Source organism: Somniosus microcephalus, chromosome 15, assembly GCF_052327205.1.
Source record: "Somniosus microcephalus isolate GS21.2 chromosome 15, FLI_Smic_1.0, whole genome shotgun sequence".
NCBI lineage: Eukaryota > Metazoa > Chordata > Chondrichthyes > Squaliformes > Somniosidae > Somniosus > Somniosus microcephalus.
The window spans coordinates 98,874,886-98,897,197 of NC_141001.1; the positions used below are offsets into that span (position 1 = coordinate 98,874,886).

The 22,312-nt window shown below is 44.1% G+C and overlaps 1 protein-coding gene across 1 annotated transcript in view; it reads right to left on the reverse strand.

The window, feature by feature from the left end:
* The window catches only part of LOC147107099 (protein kinase C-binding protein NELL1-like), a 974,256-nt gene that overhangs the window by 653,151 nt on the left and 298,793 nt on the right, over nucleotides 1–22,312 (reverse strand). The window contains exon 12 of the mRNA XM_086008154.1: nucleotides 20,820–20,948. Coding sequence (XP_085864280.1) covers nucleotides 20,820–20,948 — 129 coding nt within the window. The remainder of the gene's footprint in view (nucleotides 1–20,819; nucleotides 20,949–22,312) is intronic.

Genomic DNA, 22,312 nt, shown 5'->3' on the forward strand with positions numbered 1-22,312 from the left:
GGCGGTGGTGTTCCCATGCGCCTGCTGCCCTTGTCTTTCTAGGTGGAAGAGGTCGCGGGTTTGGGAGGTGCTGCCGAAGAAGCCTTAGCGAGTTGCTGCAGTGCATCTTGTAGATGGTGATGGTGTACCGGTGGTGGAGGGAGTGAATGTTTAAGGTGGTGGATGAAGTGCCAATCAAGCGGGCTGCTGTTCGGGAGTCACTCCTCTGCCCCCAGAGTGATGGAGGGCCATGTAATATATCTGCCTAAATATGGTGGGGTGAGGGGGAGTTTATTATGATGCTAAGCAAATGACAGAAGTAGGTTATCCAATGTACTTTCTGTCATTAGCGCTATAGAAAGGGGACATCTGTGCATTCCAGTGTCGTTACGGCGACTGAACGTGTGATTTGAATTTGAAAGGGCCTGCATGCAGTTGATTTGATTATTGGGTAGTCGATTTAACTCCACAACCCCACCCAATTTACATTATTATTTATAAAACAAATTGTAGACTCTCCAGCTGCACAAAACACCATTTTTTAAATGGTGAGAGATTGGGAAATGTTGGTGTTCAGGCGGACCTGGGTGTCCTTGTACACAAATCACTAAAATTTAACATGCAGGTACAGCAAGCAATTAGGAAAGCAAATGGTATGTTGGGCTTTATTACAAAAGGATTAAAGTATAAGAAGTCTTACTGCAATTATATAGGGCCTTGGTGAGATCACACCTGGAGCACTGTGTACAATTTTGGTCACCTTACCTAAGGAAGGATATTCTTGCCTTAGAGGGGGTGCAACAAAGGTTCACCAGACTGATTGCTGGGATGGGGGGGGATTGTCCTATGTGGCAAGATTGAGGAGATTAGGCCTATATTCCCTAGAATTTAGAAAAACGAGAGGTGATCTCATTGAAACATATAAAATACAGGACTTGACAGGGTTGATGCTGGGAGGGTGTTTCCCCTAACTGGGGAGTCTAGAACCAGGGGTCACGGTCTCAGAATAAGAGGTCAGCCATTTAGGACTAAGATGAGGAGAAATTTCTTCACTCAAAGGGTTGTGAATCTTTGGAATGCTCTACCCCAGAGGGCTGTGGATGCTCAGTCGTTGAGCATATTCAAGGCAGAGATCGATAGATTTTTGGATATTAAGGGATCAAGGGATATGGGGACAGTGCAGGAAGGTGGAGTGGAGTTCAGGTAGAAGATCAGCCATGATCTTATTGAATGGTGGAGCAGGTTTGAAGCACCGATTGGCCTACACCTGCTCCTATTGCTTATGTTCTTAACAGGCATGATTCGTGCAAGTGACATGACCCGTAAATCAGCATCAGTGTGGATACCAGAAGGCATCCTACAGAGGTCTTGGCTTTTGGCAGAATCCCAGAGCATCTTGGTCCATGCCACCAACCAAGATGCTCTGGAATTCCACCAAAGCAAAGACTTCGGCCAGGATGTCTCCTGTTGTCAAGCTCGATGTTGCTTCAAGTAATCTTAATCAGAATTCTTTCAGTGTTTCAAATTTGGCTCTGCTGTAGATAGCTCCTCGGGTTCAGTGATGTCAGTCACTCCCATAATGGTCTGAACACCTTACTTTCACAGGAGTAGACTTATCTGGTTCTGTATCTACTTGTGCAATTCAGAGAGCAGGGCATGGGGTTACAATGGAACTCCCTTGTGACCTTTACTGGATATCTGTGTCTATTGTACAGGTATTTCTTCAATCTCTCTGAAGGCAGAGAGTGTTCACAAAAGGTAGCTTGGGTTGAATCATTTTTTCCACAGTAAGGTAAACATACAGAGCGAGTGAAAATCAGATTCACTTCGTTCAATCGATACAATCAATCTTCACATAACAGCAACTAGGGATGGGCAATAAATGCTGTCTTTACCAACGATGCCCACATCCCATGAATAAATTTTAAAAACATTATAAGCTACCCCAATTCAGTGAATCATCTTGCTTGACTTATGTAGACTAACTCCTCTGCATTCTGTCCTACAACCCTGGGCAGAACGTCTGTCATCTGTTGTCTTTTGGAGCCTTTTGTTGCTTGTGCAGTGTCCTCTTTCTAAAAGCTAGACTGCCTCATGTATTCTTATTACTTAATTAGCCTTTGATATGAACAAGTGACTCAGCAACGCTTGCATTACCAAATGAAGCCTTTACTAAATAAGGATCAACAACACCAGTAAAGACTGCTTAATATTAGGAAGGCAGCGAGACGCCTTTTTGTCCCAGGCGTGCTATTGGGAATCACACCAAGAATACGTGACCATCATCTGTTTATCAATAGGTCAGAGGAGAGAGAATGGCAAATCAGAGGTTTTGAAAATGTTATTCTGCTCAGTAGATTTAGCAACTGAACGGAGATCACAGTTACAGAAATTATTCATGGACTCATCGAGATGACAGCTTCGGGGGTGGCCATTTGACCCAGTGGGACTGTGCCAATATGTTCTCGTTTTGCCTTTTACCAATACTAAACATGATAGATTCAACCCAATGGTCAAGCTTGATTGTTATTTTTTTACGGCATTTTATTGATCATTGCTTCTGCAGATGTTGTTGAATGCTGTTCGACAAATAACCGTGTCATTTCTGCTATTTATGGGCTGAAGGAATAATTCGACACCAGTTTGCAATAAACAAGCAGCGTGTTCTCACTAGCAGTGATAACATATGAGCAAGTGAATCATAATGCTACAATACAAGCCATCAGAATGATGTGCAACAACTGTGATGGCTAAGTTTGATTTTTATTTAGTCCAAAGCCAGACTAAGAACACCAAAAATTCCACCTTTAAGTACAAACCTCCATCCAGGACATAAGAACATAAGAAATAGGGGCAGGAGTAGGCCATACGGCCCCTCGAGTCTGCTCCGCCATTCAATAAGATCATGGCTGATCATCGACCTCAACTCCACTTTCCTGCCCCATCTCCATATCCCTTAATTCCCCTAGAGCCCGAAAACCTATCGATCTCAGCCTTGAATACACTCAAAGACTCAGCATCCACAAAGCCCTCTAGGGCAGAGATTTCCAAAGATTCACAGCCCTCTGAGTGAAAAAAATTCCTCCTCATCTCCGTCTTAAATGGCCGACCCCTTATCCTGAGACTATGCCCCCTATTTCTAGACCCTCCAGCCAGGGGAAACAACCTCTCAGCATCTACCCTGTCAATCCCCTTCAGAATCTTGTAAGTTTCAATGAGATCACTTCTCATTCTTCTAAACTCCAGAGAGTATCGGCCCATTCTGCACAACCTCTCATCCTAGGACAGCCCTCTCATCCCAGGAATCAATCTATGAACCTTCGTTGCACCGCCACCAAGGCAAGTATATCCTTCCTTAGATAAGGAGACCAGAACTGTGCACAGTACTCCAGGTGTGGTCTCACCAAGGCCTTGTACAATTGTAGCAAGACTTCCTTACTCTTATACTTCAACCCCCTTGCAATAAAGGCCAATATGCCATTTGCCTTCCTTATTGCTTGCTGTACATTCATGCTAGCTTTCTGTGTTTCTTGCATGAGGACACCCAAATCTCTCTGAACACCAACATTTGAAAGTTTCTCACCATTTAAAAAATATTCTGTTTTTCTATTTTTCCTACCAAACCTTACATTTCCCTACATTATACTCCATCTGCCACTTACTGCCCGCTCACTCAGTCTATCTATATCCCTTTGCGGACTCTTTGGGCTGGATTTTCATTCAGCAGTCGGGAAGGAGGCGGGACTACAACTTTTGGGTTGTAGTCCCGCCTCCATCGAGATGCGGCCAATCCATGCGATTTTCACTTGATTGACCTTGTTGAGCCCGCCCAGCGGGCTCAGCAGGCCAATTAAGGGTCACCCAGCAACAGGTGACGTCACAGACTGAAATTTCATCTGTCAGGACGTGTTGGCAGATGAAATATCAGTGTTTCACAGCTGTTTGAAGCTGTCAAACACTGACAGTCTTACTTCTAACCTGAGTCCTTCTACGCAGACTCAGTTAGAAATGTCGCCGGCACTGAAAGCTGCAGGCTATCACTTTTGACAGATCGCAGCCGTTCTGCTTTCTGTGCCGGCTGAATGATGGACTCCCGAAGCCTAGAGGAAGGAAGGCTTTAAAGGTAAGTACAAGTAGTTTAAACTTCTTTACACACTTTAGACACACCAAACACACTTACCTTTGCACTCATGCACCCATCACTCACCTGAACACCAACATCTCGACCCCTCCGAGTCCTTCAACCCGACGGCCCGACTCCTCTAACCTGGCGTGGTTTGGAGCCGTCGGGAATCCCACACGACAACCTTCAAAATAGGGATTAGGCTGAAAACTGCCTGTTAACTACCTGTTAACAGGCAGTTAATAGGCACTAATCCCTTCTCGCCTCGGGTCGGCGGGTCCCAGTGCAGGTCGGGTACCCGCCTCCTTTGAAACTTACATGGAGGCAGGTTTTGGGCGGGATGGTGTCGGGACCCCCAAATTCGGGATTTTAGCCCCCCGCACACCTAAAAGCCCGCCTCACGGCACACTGAAAATCGACCCCTTTGTGTTCACAGTTTACTGTCCCACCTAGCTTTGTATCGTCAGCAAACCTGGATACATTACACTCGGTGTCCCTTCATCTAGGTCATTAATATAAATTGTAAATAGCTGAGGCCCCAACACTGATTCTTGCGGCACCCCACTAGTTGCAGCCTGCCAACCTGAAAAAGATCCATTTATCCCTACTCTCTGTTTTCTGTCTGTTAACCAATCCTCTATCCATGCTACTATATTACCCCCAACCCTATGAGCCCTAGTCTTGTGTAATAACCTTTTATGTGGCACCTTATCAAATGCCTTTTGGAAATCCAAATATACTACATCCACTGGTTCCCCTTTATCTACCCTGCTAGTTACATCCTCAAAAAACTCTAATAAATTTGTCAAACACGATTTCCCTTTCATAAATTGTACTATTCATCATATCCTGCAACTTGGACTGTTATTGCTATACATTTTGCTTATTTGCTTATTGTTTTTATTTATACTTGTTTTTATTTTTTTGCTTTTATATTATATGCTTGTATTGTGGGAGTGAGTGGGGAGTAAGCATTCCATTGTACTAGTTACATATGGCAATAAAATGATCTTGAATCTTGAAAACCATGTTGACTCTGCCTAATCATATTATGATTTTCTAAGTGCCCCGATACCACTTCCTTAACAATGGATTCCAGCATTTTCCCGACGACTGATGTCAGGCTAACTGGTCTGTAGTTCCCCGTTTCCTTTCTCCCTCCTTCCTTGAATAGCGGTGTTACATTTGCGACCTTCCAATCCACTGGGGCCGTTCTAGAATCTAGAGAATTTTGGACGATCAAAACCAATGCATCCACCATCTCTTCAGCCACCTCTTTTAGAACCCGAGGATGTAGGCCGTCAGGTCCAGGGGATTTGTCGGCTTTAATCCCATTAGCTTCTCTCGTACTTTTTCTCTACTTACATTAATTACTGGGACACAATCCATTTCTAAACAATCTCTAAACAATCTGCTGTAAAAAGAAAGCTGTGCATTTATATAGCGCCTTTCACAACCTCAGAGCGTCCCAAAGCGCTTTACAGCCAATGAAGCAGTTTTGAAGTGGTCACTGTTGTACTGTAGGAAATGTATGGCAGCGGTGAAAATAGCAACCAGCTTTCCTCAAATACTCACATTTACAATGAAAGAACAGATTACAGTCTAAGAGAGGCCTTGTATTCTTTCAGACCAAACCCTACTTCAGTAAAAAGTCTGACATCCAGAAAGCCTCCCTACTTTAGTGAAGTTCGATGAAGCTATTGTCAGTATTTTTGCTTTGTTCACTTGGGACATAAATCTAAGAAAGGCAACAAGAAAAAAACTGCAGACGTGAAGCCAACTGCACAGCTAATAGCGCTATCAGAATTATCCAGCACACACATATACTTAAGAATACACATTCTCTAAAATGAGAAAATATTTTGATTTAAATCCAGGCTGACACTTCAGTGCAGTACTAAGGGAGTGCTGCATTGTCAGAGGTGCCGACTTCCAGATGAGACGTTAAACTGAGGCTCCGTCTGCTCTCTTGGCTGGATGTAAAAGGTCCCGTGGCACTATTTCGAAAAGAGCAGGGGAGTTATCCCTGGTGTCCTGGTCAATATTTATCCCGCAGCATCACTAAAACAGATTGTCCGGTCATTATCACATTGCTGTTTGTGGGAGCTTGCTGTGCGCAAATTGGCTGCCGCGTTTCCTACGTTCCAACAGTGACTACACATCAAAAAGTACTTCATTGGCTGTAAAGCGCTTTGGGTCATCCAGTGGTCGTGAAAGGTGCTATATAAATGCAAGTCTTTGTTTCTTTCTATTTAAAAAAAAGAATGAACTGGTTGACTACATAGTTTAAACACTCAATTACATAGCCTGGTTTTCACAGCGCAAATGATTAGAAGATTGGCTTAAATTAAAATTTCTGTATTTTCTTACAGTAAAACTCATACTTGAAAATTGTGTTTTTTTTTTTAATTGGACACCAGTGACACTCAGAACTGGATTGACAACACTTGATTGAATGGAGGCCTCCTGTGGTATAATGCTATGAGCTTTGCACTTGTATTAAACGCGGTTAGTGAAATGGAGTCAAGGTTCAGGCGACAGAAACCGTGTGCTCATTCGAGTCTAATTAAATTAGCGAACTCCTGATCCCCTTCTCAAATTTTAACCATAGACATCATTAGAATAATTGAATATGAATGCAAAAACAAGTGACTTAGGATGATAATTACACGACTGAATGAACCACAGTATTATTTATTATACAATCATACTTTCAGATTCTGGAACACAGCACATGATGGGCACCATTGCGGGTTAGCCAGCTGCACTTATATCATTTTTATCTTCACGCAGTTCATTATCATGAAATGTCTCTCATCTCCAGAGGCAAATCCATATTTTACCCGAACCTTGACCCAACATGGATATCAGAAATATTCACTATTTCAACAGGATTTCTATGACACCAGTAAATGGTCAAAAAGGCTGCAGAGATTCTTTGAGATAAGGTGAAATCTCGCATATTTTCTTAGGACATCCGAGTCACCAATTTGTTTTTTTTTATGTATTCAATCTCGAGATGTGGGCATCGTTGGCAAGGCCTGCATTTATGCCCATCCCTAGTTGCCATGAATAAGGGCCAACTGAGTGGCTTCCCAGGGCAGTTAAGAGTCAGCCATGTTGGTGTGGGACTGGAGTCACAAATAGGCCAGACCAGTTAATAGGCAGGTTTCCTTCCCTAAAGCTCATTCACAACCCAGTTGGCTATTTATGACAATATGACAGCTTCATGAGCACTTTTACCGATACCATTATTTTAATTTCCAGATTTTTAAAAACTGAATTCAAATGATCAAATTGCCATGGTGGGATTTCAACTCTCGTTCACCGGGTCATGGGTCCAGGCCTCTGGATTATACTAGTCCAGTAACATAACCAATACGCCACCATACCCTACAAGAACAAAGAAAATATGCAACAGGAAGAAAATGAGATGGGCCATGGATCAGCTATCAAAAGTGCTGGCGGCAGAATAAAGCACTGGGATGAGGTGGAGGGGGAGGGGGAGTGAAGGAGATCGTGTTAGCCAGAAGCAGAAAAAGAGGATCTATTAGAAATGTAACCAGTCACAATGCTTCATGGTTTTTGACAAATATAGATACAAGCGTTAACATTCAACCAAAGTTTATAAACTGTACAGTGGCTCGTAATTTGCAGTCACTGGCGAAGCAAAGGCACCCGCCGCTGACCTCGAAGAAAGCTGCCCATAGAGATCTTGCGATCTTGTGGCAAAAACTTGAGGTTTCTCAACATGTAACTCATTGTAGCACTGTGAGTAAGGGATTCCTAGAGCGATGCAGCCGTGACATCATCAAGCTGTCAAAGCAGCCAATCACATTGAAGAATTCTCACAGACAGCAAACCAGGAAATAAAAAGCAGCTTTTATCCTCACTTTTTAAAAATATTAGAGAACTAATAATTGGGGCTTTTGCATGGGATTAAGGTAGAAGCTGAAATATCATGTACAAACTTTTTTTTTTTTAATTAAAAATTGTAATTTTTAGCATTCTGGAGAAATCTGACATTCCACAAATAGAAAAATTAGTTTTTCAGGGCCAGAACGGTTGTTTAGCAGTCAATAGGCTGTTAAAACCCCAGTTACACCTATTCCATCAAGACGTAACATTTGGGTAATTAACAGCAATATTAGCATGAAAAAGCTCAAGTTTTCGTCAGTTCCACTGATTGCCAGCTATGGGGGGTGGGGGGGGGGGGGATCCACAGCACAGCCTGTGTCGGAGCAATGAATGACTGACCGAAACTACAGGAATTCCGCATTTGGATGCACATGCACTAAATCCTAAGGTTGTGGTCAGTTTCAGAGGGGTAATGACGCTGAACACTGACAGTTCGCCATCATTACCCACCGGAAAATCCAGGCCATTATTTTGCTGTTGTACCTTTCTCCTGGACAAAGCTGTTTACTTTTTCCCAATCTCTCACCTTGGTTCTAATCTGTGAATTTACAAAGGTGTCAAATGATAATAAAAGTAAACCTCCTTAAAGATTGTTGCTGCACATACAGTATCATACGACTTCACTTATCAGATTTCAGTTGCATTTGTGAAGAAACTGAAAACATGTGAAATGCAGTGAGATGGATTACATTTCCTGGTCAGATTCTTTCATCTTCTCCTTTTCTCTCAGCTGACCACTATTAATCTTACTAGTATATAAGCATCTATTGGTAATAGGGCAAGAGTGGCTTTAAGGAGATTTTCTTCTGACCCAGCCTGAGAAAGTTGGCATTGCATTCATCAAGCAGTACAGACCCATTCATAGGTAGCATGAAAATCTGGAATGGACCAAAGCCAGAGCTTTCTTGGCACGTACAAGTTGACGTAGTTATCTTTACACAATTGTAACCCTGGAACGATGACAAAGGATTATGTCATCTAACCTTGGCATAAAATTATCTTGAACATTCCAAAAATTCAGCAGGAATATTGAAATCAATCATTAATTCAATTCCACAAAGGGCAATCTTCAGAAAGGCAATGTTTCCTGATCATTGGTTAACAGGCAATTAATCAATACCTAAAATAATGATTTCAAAGTCAATCGCTTCCATTTATCTGTTGTCGACTACTCTTGCTTGATAAGTGAATTTCCACAGTGAGAGTGCTTACTATCGATTAGTCCCTCTACTTTCCTACCATTATTGTTCTAATATAAACCAGAAATATGATCCACAAATGCTTAATAGCCAGCTGCTGGGTCTCTAACAGATGGTACTTTCCATATGACTGTTTGTTAACAATTAGTTTCTTGAACCAATTGAATTATTTTACATTTTGATTCAGCTTACTGGAGGACTGCAAGATTGAGAATGTAGAGTAGTCCCTCAAATGACCTCAACATAAGTGCTAAAGCAAACCCTTCGCAGCTGACAACATCTTGTCACTTCAAGACCTAAAAAGATTGCAGAAATACGTTTAACCTTTGTTTCAAAGGAATTGGTGCAAGACTCTCCTTGTAGTTCAGCGGCGATCTGAGCTATTCGGACCCCAAATTTCAATCACTGGGTTAGCAGATTTCAGCAGGATGAAAGCAAGGGTGTTTCATGTTGCAACAAGGGAAGATGTGAAGAAATGAACCAGTGCCACTCCCTCCTAGTTCCTGGCCAGTTCTGCTGCTGGAAGGTGCAAGTGGATGAGGGCAGAATTAGGCTTAATCACGGAGCTCCCATGGTCGCAAACCCTGCCAAAACTCACTGCCTTAGTTAACGCATGAAGAACGGCAACTTGAGTGAGGTATCAGAGGAGGCTTGAAGGCCCATGGAACCTTACCCAGCATGACTGAGTGCCCTCAGGGCAGGTTGGGCAATAATTGGAAGGTAAAGGAAAGAAGCTATTACTGTCAAGAAAATGTCATATCTATTCTTAAAATCAACTTTGTTTATCAGACTCCATTAAAATTAAGTGCTGGTTTTCCATCATGCATTCTATGCTCACTCTTATTAAATATAAGTGAAGATTCCTTTCTGACAGCTCCCAGGAGCATTTACAGTCAGTAGCTCTGTGACATGAACCATTCATTTCCTGTATAAATGGAAGTAGTGACAATTATTCAAAATGACAATTACATTGCACTTCTACTTGGTTCATGGGAATCGTTTGATCTTGAAGGAGTACATACTAACCAGAATGATTCCAATCCTGCCCACCCCACCCCCTACCACCACCACCACAGGCACCCTTAAATTCCAAGTTGAAGAACAAGGGGTATAGTAACTGAAGATTGAGAGATAGTAGCTCAATGCAAAATAACTGTCAACGGCACTCGAGATAACTGCATTCCTCCAATTCTGACATTTTGCGCATCCCCGGTTTTAATCGCTCCACCATTGGAGGCTGTGCCTTCAGCTGCCTAGGACCTAAGCGACACAGGGCGGTATTAAATGGAGTGCACTTAAACAGAGTGTTTCATTTTGGAATTTGTAAAGAGTGGGAATTCAGAGCAGAGGAGGAAGGAGTTGTTGCTTTTTGCCTACACTACTTGTAGTGCTTTGTGTTACAGGTAGATATTTAGCTTAATCTAGATCAGTTAAGTAGTCAAGAAACTAAACTGTAAACTAAGTTACTTAAATACAAATTTCATTAAATAGAACAAGGTCATATAGGGATGGCAGTGCAGGTGGTGTGCCTCAAGTGTAGCATGTGGGAGTTTGTGGAGAGCATTGTGATCTCGGACAACCACGTTTGCAGTAAGTGTCTGCATCTTGAGGAACTTCAGCTCAGAGTTGCTGAGCTGAAGTCTGAGGTGCAGACATTGCGGGGCATCAGGGAGGGGGAGAGTTACATGGACACTTTGATCCAGGAGGCAGTCACACCCCTTAGTTTAGGTAGTGGTACAGGTCTGGTTAGTGGTCAGGGACAGGAGGGTGTGACTGCAACACAGGCTGATAAGAGGATCCCAGGTGAAGTGCTGGAGGAGCCTCGGCATTTGTCCTTATCCAACAGGTATGAGGTTCTTGCTGCCTGTGTGGATGAGGGAAAAGCCTTCAGGATGGATGAGCAAGCTGACCTTGGCACCATGGTGCAGGAGGTCATTCAAGTGTGTGGGGGGGGGGGGGGGGGAGGGGGAGTGAAAGGGAATGTAGTTGTGATAGGGGACAGTATAGTCCAAGGGACAGATACAGTTCTCTGCAGCCGCGACCGGGAGTTCTGAAGGTTGTGTTGCCTGCCCGGTGCCAGGGTTAAAGACATCTCCTCACGGCTGGAGGAGAACTTGGAGTGGGAAGGGGAGGATCCAGTTGTTGTGGTTCACGTAGGAACCAACGAGATAGGTAGAACTAGGAATGAGGTTCTGCTGAGAGAGTTTGAGGAGTTGGGGTCCAAATTCAAAAGCAGAACCTCAAAGGTAATAATCTCTGGATTGTTACTTGAGCCACGCACCAACTGGCATAGGGATAAGCAGATTAGAAGGTAAAATGCGTGGCTCAAAGAGTGGTGTGGAAGGCAGGGGTTCTGCTTCATGGGGCACTGGCACCAGTGCTGGGGAAAGAGCTGTTCTGTTGGGACAGGCTCCACTTAAACTGGGCTAGAACCAGTGTCCTGGCGAATCGAATAACTAGGGCAGTAGACAGGGCTTTAAACTAATGAAGAGGGAGGATTCAGGAAAGAGTAAATTTAAAAGCAGCAAGAGAAATGTCAAGGCTCTAGAGCAGAGCAGAGTAGTGGATAAAAATAAGCAGGGCATCAGTGACTAAGGTGACATCAGGGAAAAATAAAAGAAAGTTAAAGCTAAAGGCACTATATCTGAATGCGCGAAGCATTCGCAACAAAATAGATGAATTAATAGCGGAGATAGAAATTAATAGCTTTGATCTAATAGCCATTATGAAGAAGTGGTTGCAAAATGACCAGGGTTGGGAAGTAAATATTCCAGGATACTTAACATTTAGAAGAGATAGGCAAAATGGAAAAGGAGGAGGGGTAGCCCTGATAATAAAGGATGGGATAAAGAGAGTAGAGAGAAAGGATCTTGGCTCCGGAAATCAAGAAGTAAAATCAATTTGGGTGGAGCTAAGCAACAGCAACGGCCGAAAACATTGATGGGAGTTGTTTATAGGCCACAAACAATAGTTGTAATGTAGGGCAGAGTTTAAATCAGGAAATTAGAGGCGCATGTAACAAGGGTAATACAGTAATCATGGGGGACTTTAATCTACATATAGACTGGGCAAACCAAATTTGCAGTAATAGTGTGGAGGACGAATTCATGGAATGTATACAAGATAGTTTTCTAAATCAGTATGTTGAGGAACCAACTAGGGAACAGGCTATTTTAGATCGAGTATCGTGCAATCAGAAAGGGTTCATTAATAACCTTGTAGTAAAGGGGCCCAAAGGGAACAGTGTCCATAATATGATAGAATTTTATATTAAGTTCGAAAGTGATTTAGTTAAATCCGAAACTAGGGTCTTAAATCTAAACAAAGCAAACTATGAGGGGCGAGTTGGCTAAGGTAGATTGGGAAACTACATTAAAAGGTATGACAGTAGACAAGCAATGGCTAGCTTTTAAAGAATTAATACATAATTTACAACAAATATACATTCCTTAAAAGGCACAAAAACCCCACAGGAAAAGTGGTCCAACTGTGGCTAACAAGAGAAGTTAAAGATAGTATTAGATCAAAGAGGCTTATAATGTTGCCAATAAGAGCAGCAAGCCTGAGGATTGGGAAGGATTTTAGAATTCAGCAAAGGAGCACCAAGAAATTGATAAAGAAATGAAAAATAGAATGAGAGTAAACTAGCGAGAGACAAACTGTAAAAGTTTGTATAGGTATGTAAAAAGGAAAAGATTAGCGAAAGTAAATGTGGGTCCCTTACAGGCTGAGACAGGAGAAATTATAATGGGGAATAAGGAAATGGCAGAGAAATTAAACAAATACTTTGGGCTGGATTTTGTCATTGGGGGGGGCGGGTCAGGTGGTCGGCATGTCTGGACCCCGCCTCCGATGTGAGGCAGGGCAAATGAGCGATTTTGCCCTAATTGGGCACTTGATTTCCAGCGTGCGGGGACCCCTGGCCCAATGAGTCTTTTGATGCTGAAACTCGCCTCTGATGATGTCATCGATGCAGTTGCATTTAAGGCCTGCAAGCAGTCTTGGTTCTTTTTCAGCCTTACAACTTTTGCATTATACTTCCGAGGGATTCGTGCTCCAACCATGTCAAGCAGCAGACCAAAGTGTGCACCCCGATTCGATGAGAACTCCCTCCATGCTCTGGTGGAGGGAGCAAGAGTGAATAAGGAAGTGAGGTTTCCTTCTTCAGGGAGGAAAAAGCCTCCCCAACAGACCAAAGTTGTGTGGCTGCATGTGGCACAGGAGGTCAGTGCCATATCAATGTGCAGCAGAACCTGGCTGCAGTGCTGAAAGAGGTTTCATGACCTTCTCCGCACAGGAAAAGTGAGTATTACATCCCCAACACCCTCAATCTGACCCCCATCGCCTCTCATCACCAGCACTCTGCTTTGTCAAACTCCTCCTCCACATCCCACTTCACCCTTACATCCCTGCACCCTTACCCATTCCCTCTCTCTGTATGTTCACATTTACTTAACTATTCGACTATGCAGCTCTCACACTCCCCATCACTGTGATGCAATGACAACAACTTACAACACACAGGGAGGGCCCTTGGTCTTGGCAACTCACTCCATCTTTGTGTCCTTCTAAGCATCTATGCTATGGATTCTCTACACTCACTCCTTCATTCTTACTTAAACTCCACTTGTGTCCCTCATTATTGGAAAAGGGAGCCCGCAATAAGAGGGAGAGGGTGAGGACAGGAGGAGGGCCACCCTCAATAGCCCAGCACACCACAGCAGAGGAGGCTGCCCTGGAGATCATGGGAGTCGAGGAGGATACGCAAGTGGGGGACGGACAGACGGGGGCATCACAGCAAGCTGGTGACAGAATAGGTTTTCATCTCTCTCATTGACATTGCATGAGTGACTGGTATTGATGCTCTAACAGATTAACTTATGATCATCTGCACAATTCAATGTGCATGCAATGTTTATCTGACATGTCTAACTCTTTCCTTTACTCCCCCAACAGGACCATCGGCAGCCCCCCTTCCCACTGTCCAGGAGGAACAGCCTGAGCCCCCAGACTCCTCAGAGGAAGCTGCAACCTCTGAGGGCGCAGCGTCAGCAGAATTAAGTGCACCCAGCACCAGCGCAGACACTCACGCCTCAGTGGGACCTTCGGGAGATAGAGTAGTGTTGGCACTTAGTGTATCACAGCTCACAAGTGAGCATCAGCAGATGAGGGAGACAGGGACAGCAGTGGAGAGTCCTCGTCGGGGGGCGCAAACCTCTCCCAGCTCGGCTCAGCTGCATGTCGACCCTGTGCCTCCGGGTCCATCCAGAAGGAGAGCGGTGCTGGAACCCCAGGAACAGGTGCAGGAATCTCTGGCAGGTTTTGTCTCCAGGGTTGCTGCGAGTGTGGAGCGAATGGAGCATGAACGTATCACCACGGAAAGGATGGCAACCTCCGTGGAAAGGATGGCTACCTCCGTGGTAAGGCTGGCTACCGTAGAGGAGAGGATGGCTACGGCTTAGTCACCAGGGTCTTGAAAACATGGTCATTGTTCGGAATAGACTGACATCTCTTGAGGAGCGACGGTCAGCTATTGATCAGAGAAACCAGACCTTCATGGAAATCCTCTGGAGTAGGACTTCCAGTGCAGAAACAGGTCCTCATGGCCCCCTGAAGTGCAGCAAGGTGCTGTCAAGCCACTTGCTAGCTCTGAAGTGGGGCTGACCCATGAGAGGGATGTTGGTGGCAGTGCACAAGGAAGTGGGGGCTCCTTTCCAAGTGCTCACACGACCATGCCACTGCAGAGCCCTCAGTCAGAGCCCCACCAGAGTCCTCACCCAACTGAGATCGTCGTCTCAGCCCCTGCACAGCCGCAGGAGCAGCAGACTGTTGCCGAGCCCTCACAGGCTCGCAACCCCAGAGGATGCCCGCCAAAGGCGTCGAGGCAGGAGCAGCAAGAAAGTGAGCAAGGGGCCGCCACATCTGCTGAAGCCCACAGGGGAAGCACTACGTAGGAGCACGCGTAAGAGGAAGATAAAGCACAAGTACTCATAAAGGTTGTCACTTGGGTGTTCTATTGTGTTTATTTTTGAAAAGCCATCCGTGAATTTAAGTTATAAAAAAACTTGATGGCAAACTGTTGACGTTGTGGCCTGTGTCATTTCACAAATGGGACTTCCACTTTGAGGGCTTAGGGCGACTTTCAATTGTCAGTATGGTGGTCAGAGTGATACGAATCCGCAGCTTCTTGTCCATTGTCGATGCTCTGGTAAGAAGGTGCGAGGCAAAAGTGCTTGATTGGGCAGGCTAAGCAAATCTGGCCAAGATGAGTGCGTCCCTTGCATCCCAGGCAGCAATATGCTCGCGTGCTGCTGCCGCTGGTTGATGCGCCTCCGCAAGCTGATCGTTGTCGCTCTCCTCCTCATCATCCTCATCTGAGGAGGCTATGCGATGAGCCACTTGTACCTCAGGCAACTGCAAGCCACGATGCTGTGCCATGTTGTGAAGTGCACAGCAGACCACGACGATTCTGGAGACCCTGGCTGCTGAGTAATGCAGGGCTCCACCTGATCTATCAAGGCATCTGAATCGCATCTTCAGCAAGCATCGATTATGGATCTGGTGGAAATGTGGCTGGAGTTGTAGCGCTCTTCAGCATCGTTGGATGGCCTTCTCAGTGGCATTATTAGCCACGTCTTCAGATGATAGCTCTTGTCTCCAAGTAGTCATCCGAAAAGTTGGTCTGGCGGACTGAAGATCAGAGGCACACTAGACTGCCGCAGGATGAAGGAGTCATAGCAATTGCCAGGGTACTTGGCGCAAACATGCAAAATTTCCTTCTTGTGGTCACACAACAGCTGCACGTTGAGGGAGCAGAAGCCCTTGCGGTTGACAAAAATACCTGGATTGTGATGGGGTGTCTTAAGGGCCACATGTGTGCAGTCAACGACGCCCTGCACCCTTGGAAAGCCTGCCAGATTAGCTAATCCAACGGCACGCGTGGTTACACTTGCTTGATCCTTGGAGAAGTTGATGTAATTGTGTGCAATGGCAAAGAGGGCATCGGTTACCTGCGTGATGCAAGTGTGTGCGGCCGCCTGGGAGACGCCGCTGATGTCTGCTGTTGATCCCTAGAATGAGCCTGAAGCAAAAAAGTTGAGTGCGGTGGTGACTTTGACGGCCACTGGTAAGGGGTGTCCACCCTCTCTGGGCTCCAGGTCTTGCTGCAGCATTGCGCAGATGTCACCCACTACCTCTCGCGAAAGTCTGAGCCTCCTTTGGCACTGCTGCTAAGTCATGTTGAGGTAGCTCATCCTCTGTCTGTAAACCCTGTTTTGGGGGTATCTCCTGCGCCGACGTGCTTCCATGCGCTGGCGCCTTCTGGCCTGTGCGGCTTCAGGTGGGTGAGCAGCAGGTTGGCGCTCCTGTTGTTGGTCGTGCTGTTGGTGCTGCTGTTGTTCAAGGTTCTGCTGCTGCCGCAGCTGGTTTTCATCCGAATCTGATGTCCAGGAGGAAAGGAAATAAATGGTTCCCATTCTTCTGGTAAATACCTCAGTTAAGCAAGCGCTCAGTCAAGGTGGGGAGAGGGGTTTCCCAGGAGATCACACTGGAGATGGATCTGTCTCAAATCTTCCACAATGAGTAGGCCTGCTAAAAGTTCTCCCAGACCTGAGAAAACAAAGTTCTGCCACCTGCAAATGATCATTGTTGAAAAATCTTTTTTAATGGTGGAGCTGCAGCTGTTGGCGGCCTCACAAGTGGATGGCTTACTAAGATTAACTGGCGTGTTCCAGAGGAGACGTGCAGCATGGGGGAAATGTGTTAAGCTTAGAAAGGCCTCTCAAAATGGCATTATAGAGACAATTAAGTGGCTGTTAAGGGCCTTAAGGGCCCATCCCGCCTCTTGGAGGCGGGATTGAAACGGGGTCTGAAAGGGCGCTTTTTGGAAAATTGTTCAGAGGCAGGTTGGAGGCGGGATCGGATCCGCCTGCCATTTTTTGCTAATTTAACACCTCACACGCCTCCAAACCCGCCTCCTTGGGCCTGGCAAAATCCAGGCCTTTGTGTCTGTGTTCAGGGAAGAAGACGCAAAAACCTCCTGAAAATAGTGGAGAACCAAGGGTCTAGCAAGAATGAGGAACTGAAATAAATTATTAGTAAAAAATAAGTACTGGAGAAGTTAATGGGACTGAAAGCCAATAAATCCCCTGGACCTGATGACCTACATCCTAGGGTTTTGAAAGAGGTATAGAGATAGTGGATGCATTGGTTGTCATCTTCCAAAATTCCATTGATTTGACAACGATTCTCGCGGATTGGAAAGTAGTAAATGTAACCCCACTATTTAAGAAAGGAGGGAGAGAGAAAACGGGGAACTACAGACCAGTTAGCCTGATATCAGTAGTAGGGAAAATGCTATAATTTATTATTAAGGGAAATCATGTTTGTCGAATCTGTTAAGAGTTGAGGCTGTAACTAGCAGAATAGATAAGGGGAAACCAGCAGATGTGGTGTATTTGGATTTTCAGAAGGCATTCAATAAGGTGCCACACAAGAGGTTATTAAACAAAATTAGGGCTCATGGGATTGCGGGTAACATACTATCATGGCTTGAGAATTGTTTAACGGACAGAAACCAGAGAGTAAGAATAAACAGGTCATTTTCAGGTTGGCAGGCTGTAACTAGTGGGGTGCCGCAAGGATCAGTGCTTGGGCCTCAGCTATTCACAATCTACATCAATGTTTTGGATGAGGGGACCAAATGTAATATATCCAAGTTTGCTGATGATACAAAGCTAGGTGGGAATATAAGTTGTGAGGAGGATGCAAAGAGGCTTCAAGGAGATAAAAACAGGATAAGTGAGTGGGCATGAACATGGCAAATGGAAGATAATGTGGAGAAATGTGAAGTTATCCACTTTGGTAGGAAAAATAGAAAAGCAGAGTATTTTTTAAATGGTGAGAGATTGGGAAATGCTTGTGTTCAGAGGGACCTGGGTGTCCTTGTACACAAATCACTGAAAGTTAACATGCAGGTACAGCAAGCAATTAAGAAAGCAAATGGTATGTTGGCCTTTATTACAAGAGGATTTGAGTATAAGCGTAAAGATGTCTTACTGCAATTATATAGGGCCCTGGTGAGACCACACCTGGAGTATTGTGTATAGTTTTGGTCTCCTTACCTAAGGAAGGATATACTTGCCATAGAGGGAGTGCAACAAATGTTCACCAGTGCAACGAAGGTTCACCAGACTGGTTCCTGGGATGGGGGGGATTGTCCTATGAGGAGAGATTGAGTAGACTAGGCCTATATTCTCTGGAGTTTAGAAGAATGAGAGGTGATCTCATTGAAACATACACCATTCTTACAGGGCTTGACAGAGTAGATGCAGGGAGGATGTTTCCCCTGGCTGGGGAGTCTAGAAACATAGAAACCAGGGGTCACAGTCTCAGAATAAGGGGTCAGCCAATTAGGACTGAAATGAGGAGAAATTTCTTCACTCAGAGGGTGGTGAATCTTTGGAATTCTTTACCCCAGAGGGCTGTGGAGGCTCAGTCGTTGAGTATATTCAAGAGAGCGATCGATAGATTTTTGGATATTAAGGGAATGAAGGGATATGGGGATAGTGCGGGAAAGTGGAGTTAAGGTAGAAGATCAGCCACAATCTTATTGCATAGCTCGAGTGGCAGAATGGCCTACTCCTGCTCCTATTTCTTATGTCCTTAAGCTCTGGAGTTCACTCCCTAAACCTCTCTGCCTCTCTACTGCTCTTTCCTCCTGTAAGATGTTCCTTAAAATCTAGCTCTTTGGCCATGTTTTTGGTCATCTGCCCTAATATCCCCTTATGTGGGCTGGTGCCAAATTTTGTTTGATAACGCTCCTATGACGCGCCTTGGGACAGTTTACTATGTTAAAGGCGCTAGATAAGTACAAGTGGTTGCTGTTGTTGTTGAGACATCAGGTGCACATTTCTTTGCACCACTGGGCAACCAAAACATCTGCACTGTCTTAAAAAGCTCAATCAACACCCCTCCAACCCTCCCTCCACTTTTCACAATCCTAGTGACAGAGTGGAGGCAATATCATAATGAAATAGTTCTACAAAAATCCGTAGCAAAATTAAATCTGCCAGCAGTTAAATACAGCCCCCTGCCACCTCCCCCCACCCCACCCACTAGTGCTAATGTCCCCTATAAGCTGCTCATAACATTTTCACCACTGGAACTGAAAGTTGTGCTCCATCTTGCCGACTGGAATTTATGCGCAGCACCAAAATAAAAAGAGTTTGATCAAAGTAGAATAGATTGTTAAAAAAGATCAGTGCTGTGGGAATAACATCCTTCACTGACTTGTTGTTACTATGCCAGTGTAAATATTTCAGTTACATTTCCCCAACCACTGATCAGTAATGGATCTGAAGTGCTACCTCTTGCTTATGTATTTTTAACTTCATCTTCCTTGAGACTTTTATTGCTTTTTAAGTTAAAAAAAAACACCTTTGTTGAGAAGCACTCATCTTGCACTCATTTTTTTTTTCCTACCATGAAAATCACTTTGAAGACACAGCAAACCATCCGGGAGCAGCCCAATTCCTTGTATCGCACGTATCAATTAGTGCCACAGTATCTGAGATCACAATTATTATTACCACAAAAAAGCCTTAGTTTTTATTGCCACCGTTACTTATTGTTTGTTAAGTGCAACATTATTGCTTGTGTTTTAATCGTGAACGCTCTGCTTATAGCAGCTGACAGCATGTACGCTTCTTAAATTCAAGGCAGCACTTGGGATCAGACACAACAAAGGCTTTTTCTTTTAAATGCATCAGTTTCTGGGGGGGGGGGCGGGGGCGGGGGGTGAAAGGACCACTGTACAAAGTGGCAGCTTCTGATCTGAAATGGAAAATCATGGCTGGCAAGCGGCAAATCTTGCAAATACCTGGATAATTCACCTTGAGACACAAGTTCAAAATTTATCCTCAAACACTCCTGTGCTGAGACCCCTGATAATGCACATCAGTTTGCCAGCTCGCAGTGCACTGAAAAATTTGGCCAAACAGATCCTGGACAGTTTAACAGCCAAACACTATTCCAAAATATATATCCACGCATAATTTGATCAACTGTACAAGACTTCAAATGTGTTTCCAAATTTTGTATTAAGCCAACTTAATTACGCTTCTGACGACATAATGAATAAAAAATGATGTTGTATATACTTCACAACACATTGAGTATTCATCCTATACGGTGCGAGTGTATCAGTAAACAACAGTAAGGTGCTTCATATGTCACCAAATTATGCTGCATTCAAGAAGGCAGCTCACCACCACCTTTTTGAGGGTAGCTAGGGATGGGCAATAAATGCTAGCGGCGCCCATATCCCGAGAATTAAAAAAAAAATTTAATCCTTGAAGTACGAGCGAATTGACAATGTCTCCTTAATGATCCGGCAGATCTTCAAGACCACTAACTTAACACCACTCTTAAAAGTGGAGGGGTAGTATTGATATCCACTCTTTAACTTCTCCATCAAACGGTCACCAAAACAAAAGGCTGCCTCTCTCAATCACAACACAAACAGCCAAATCACGCTGCATGCCAAGTCACAAGGAAAAGGCCTAAAACAGTCAAAAGTGCAAATGAAAACCACCTCCTACCTTCACAATACGCCGTGTCACCCTGTATGGGAACAAAGCCATCTTTGCACATGCATATAGCTTTTGTGTTCAGATTCCAGCATTCAGAGTTTTCACCGCACTGATGCCCCTCGGCACAGAAATCGTGGCCTGCAATATAAGGGCATGGTTATAGCACAGTAGAGCCGCAACAGGAAAAATCATTTAAATTTATGAACACGCTGCTCTCTATTGCAAACCAAAATGCAGCTATTCCCAACATAAAACGTATGCGATTAACAAAGAGTTTATCGAAGAACTGGCATCTGTGATTGATATCTCGGCTTATGAGCTGGTTCACTTTATAAATTCAAGATTTAGTATCATTTTCATGAATAAAAAGGGGATTAGTGAATCAGATACAGAGGTCAGCACATCCAATCTGTGGCACTCCTGATTTTACAGTTATTAATTTAGGTGATCAAGAGTGGAGTGTCCAAAGATTTCGCAGTCAGCATTACAAGCTGAAATCACTTGCAACATTCTGAACCCCGTCACTGTATTACACAAAAGGTCTTGATATCCTATTAAGTTGTAACTATTCAGGCATTTTTATATTGGAATTTTCCTTCTGTTGCTTGACTTATATTAAGATATTCAGTGTCTGTCAATCAATCAATTTCCGTGACTGAGACTGCCTGGATAATTCAGGAAAGCAGAATTGCGAGTGAGTTACAGATAATTTCACGAGAGAAAACAAGCTACATATTTCATTGGGAAGTCTTTGGCATTCCATTCATTCCACTTGCTTTGTTTAGAGTATTTGAAAAGCAAAGGATATCAAACTATTGTGATCTGGCACCTGTGGAAATATAGAAAAAATAATTTGGAAAATTTGCAGCACACACAAAGATGAAATGATATTTGTTAACATTATTAAATGACATCTAAATGTATATATATTTGCTTCACAGCCTGCTGGACTGGCTAGATAAAAAGTCATATTTCAAAATGTTCTAATGTGTTTGAATTAACCCTCTTCCTGCTAATTACTTTTATGCATTCAGCTAGATGATTAGTTTGTTAGGTCTCTGGGAAGTGGAATCTCTGGAGGTATTAAACACTATTATTTGCACAACGGTCATTCCTGGCTATTCCTGAAGAGACTAATTATTCCCAATGGCACCTGATGGTGGACGGTGTGAACATCGAGGATAGAAGCTTCTGATTAGTAATTGCATTTGCTAATGGAGAAGCAACAGGGCCCTAATTACTATTGGGCCAAGTGTTTTTGCTGTTGCTGGGGTGTTAAAGCAGTGGAATAACTTCTCCAAAATTCAATGAGAAGATATTCGGGGGGGCAGGAGCAGAGAGACCTGGGGTTCGCATATGCAAATCTTTGAAAGTGGCAGCAAGTTGACGAGCTTGTTAAAAAAAAAGCATACCGAATCTTTGGCTTTATAAATAGAGGCATAGGCCGCGATTTTACTAATGGAGGCGGATTGAGTGCGGGCCCGCTGCTCGGAGGCTTTCCG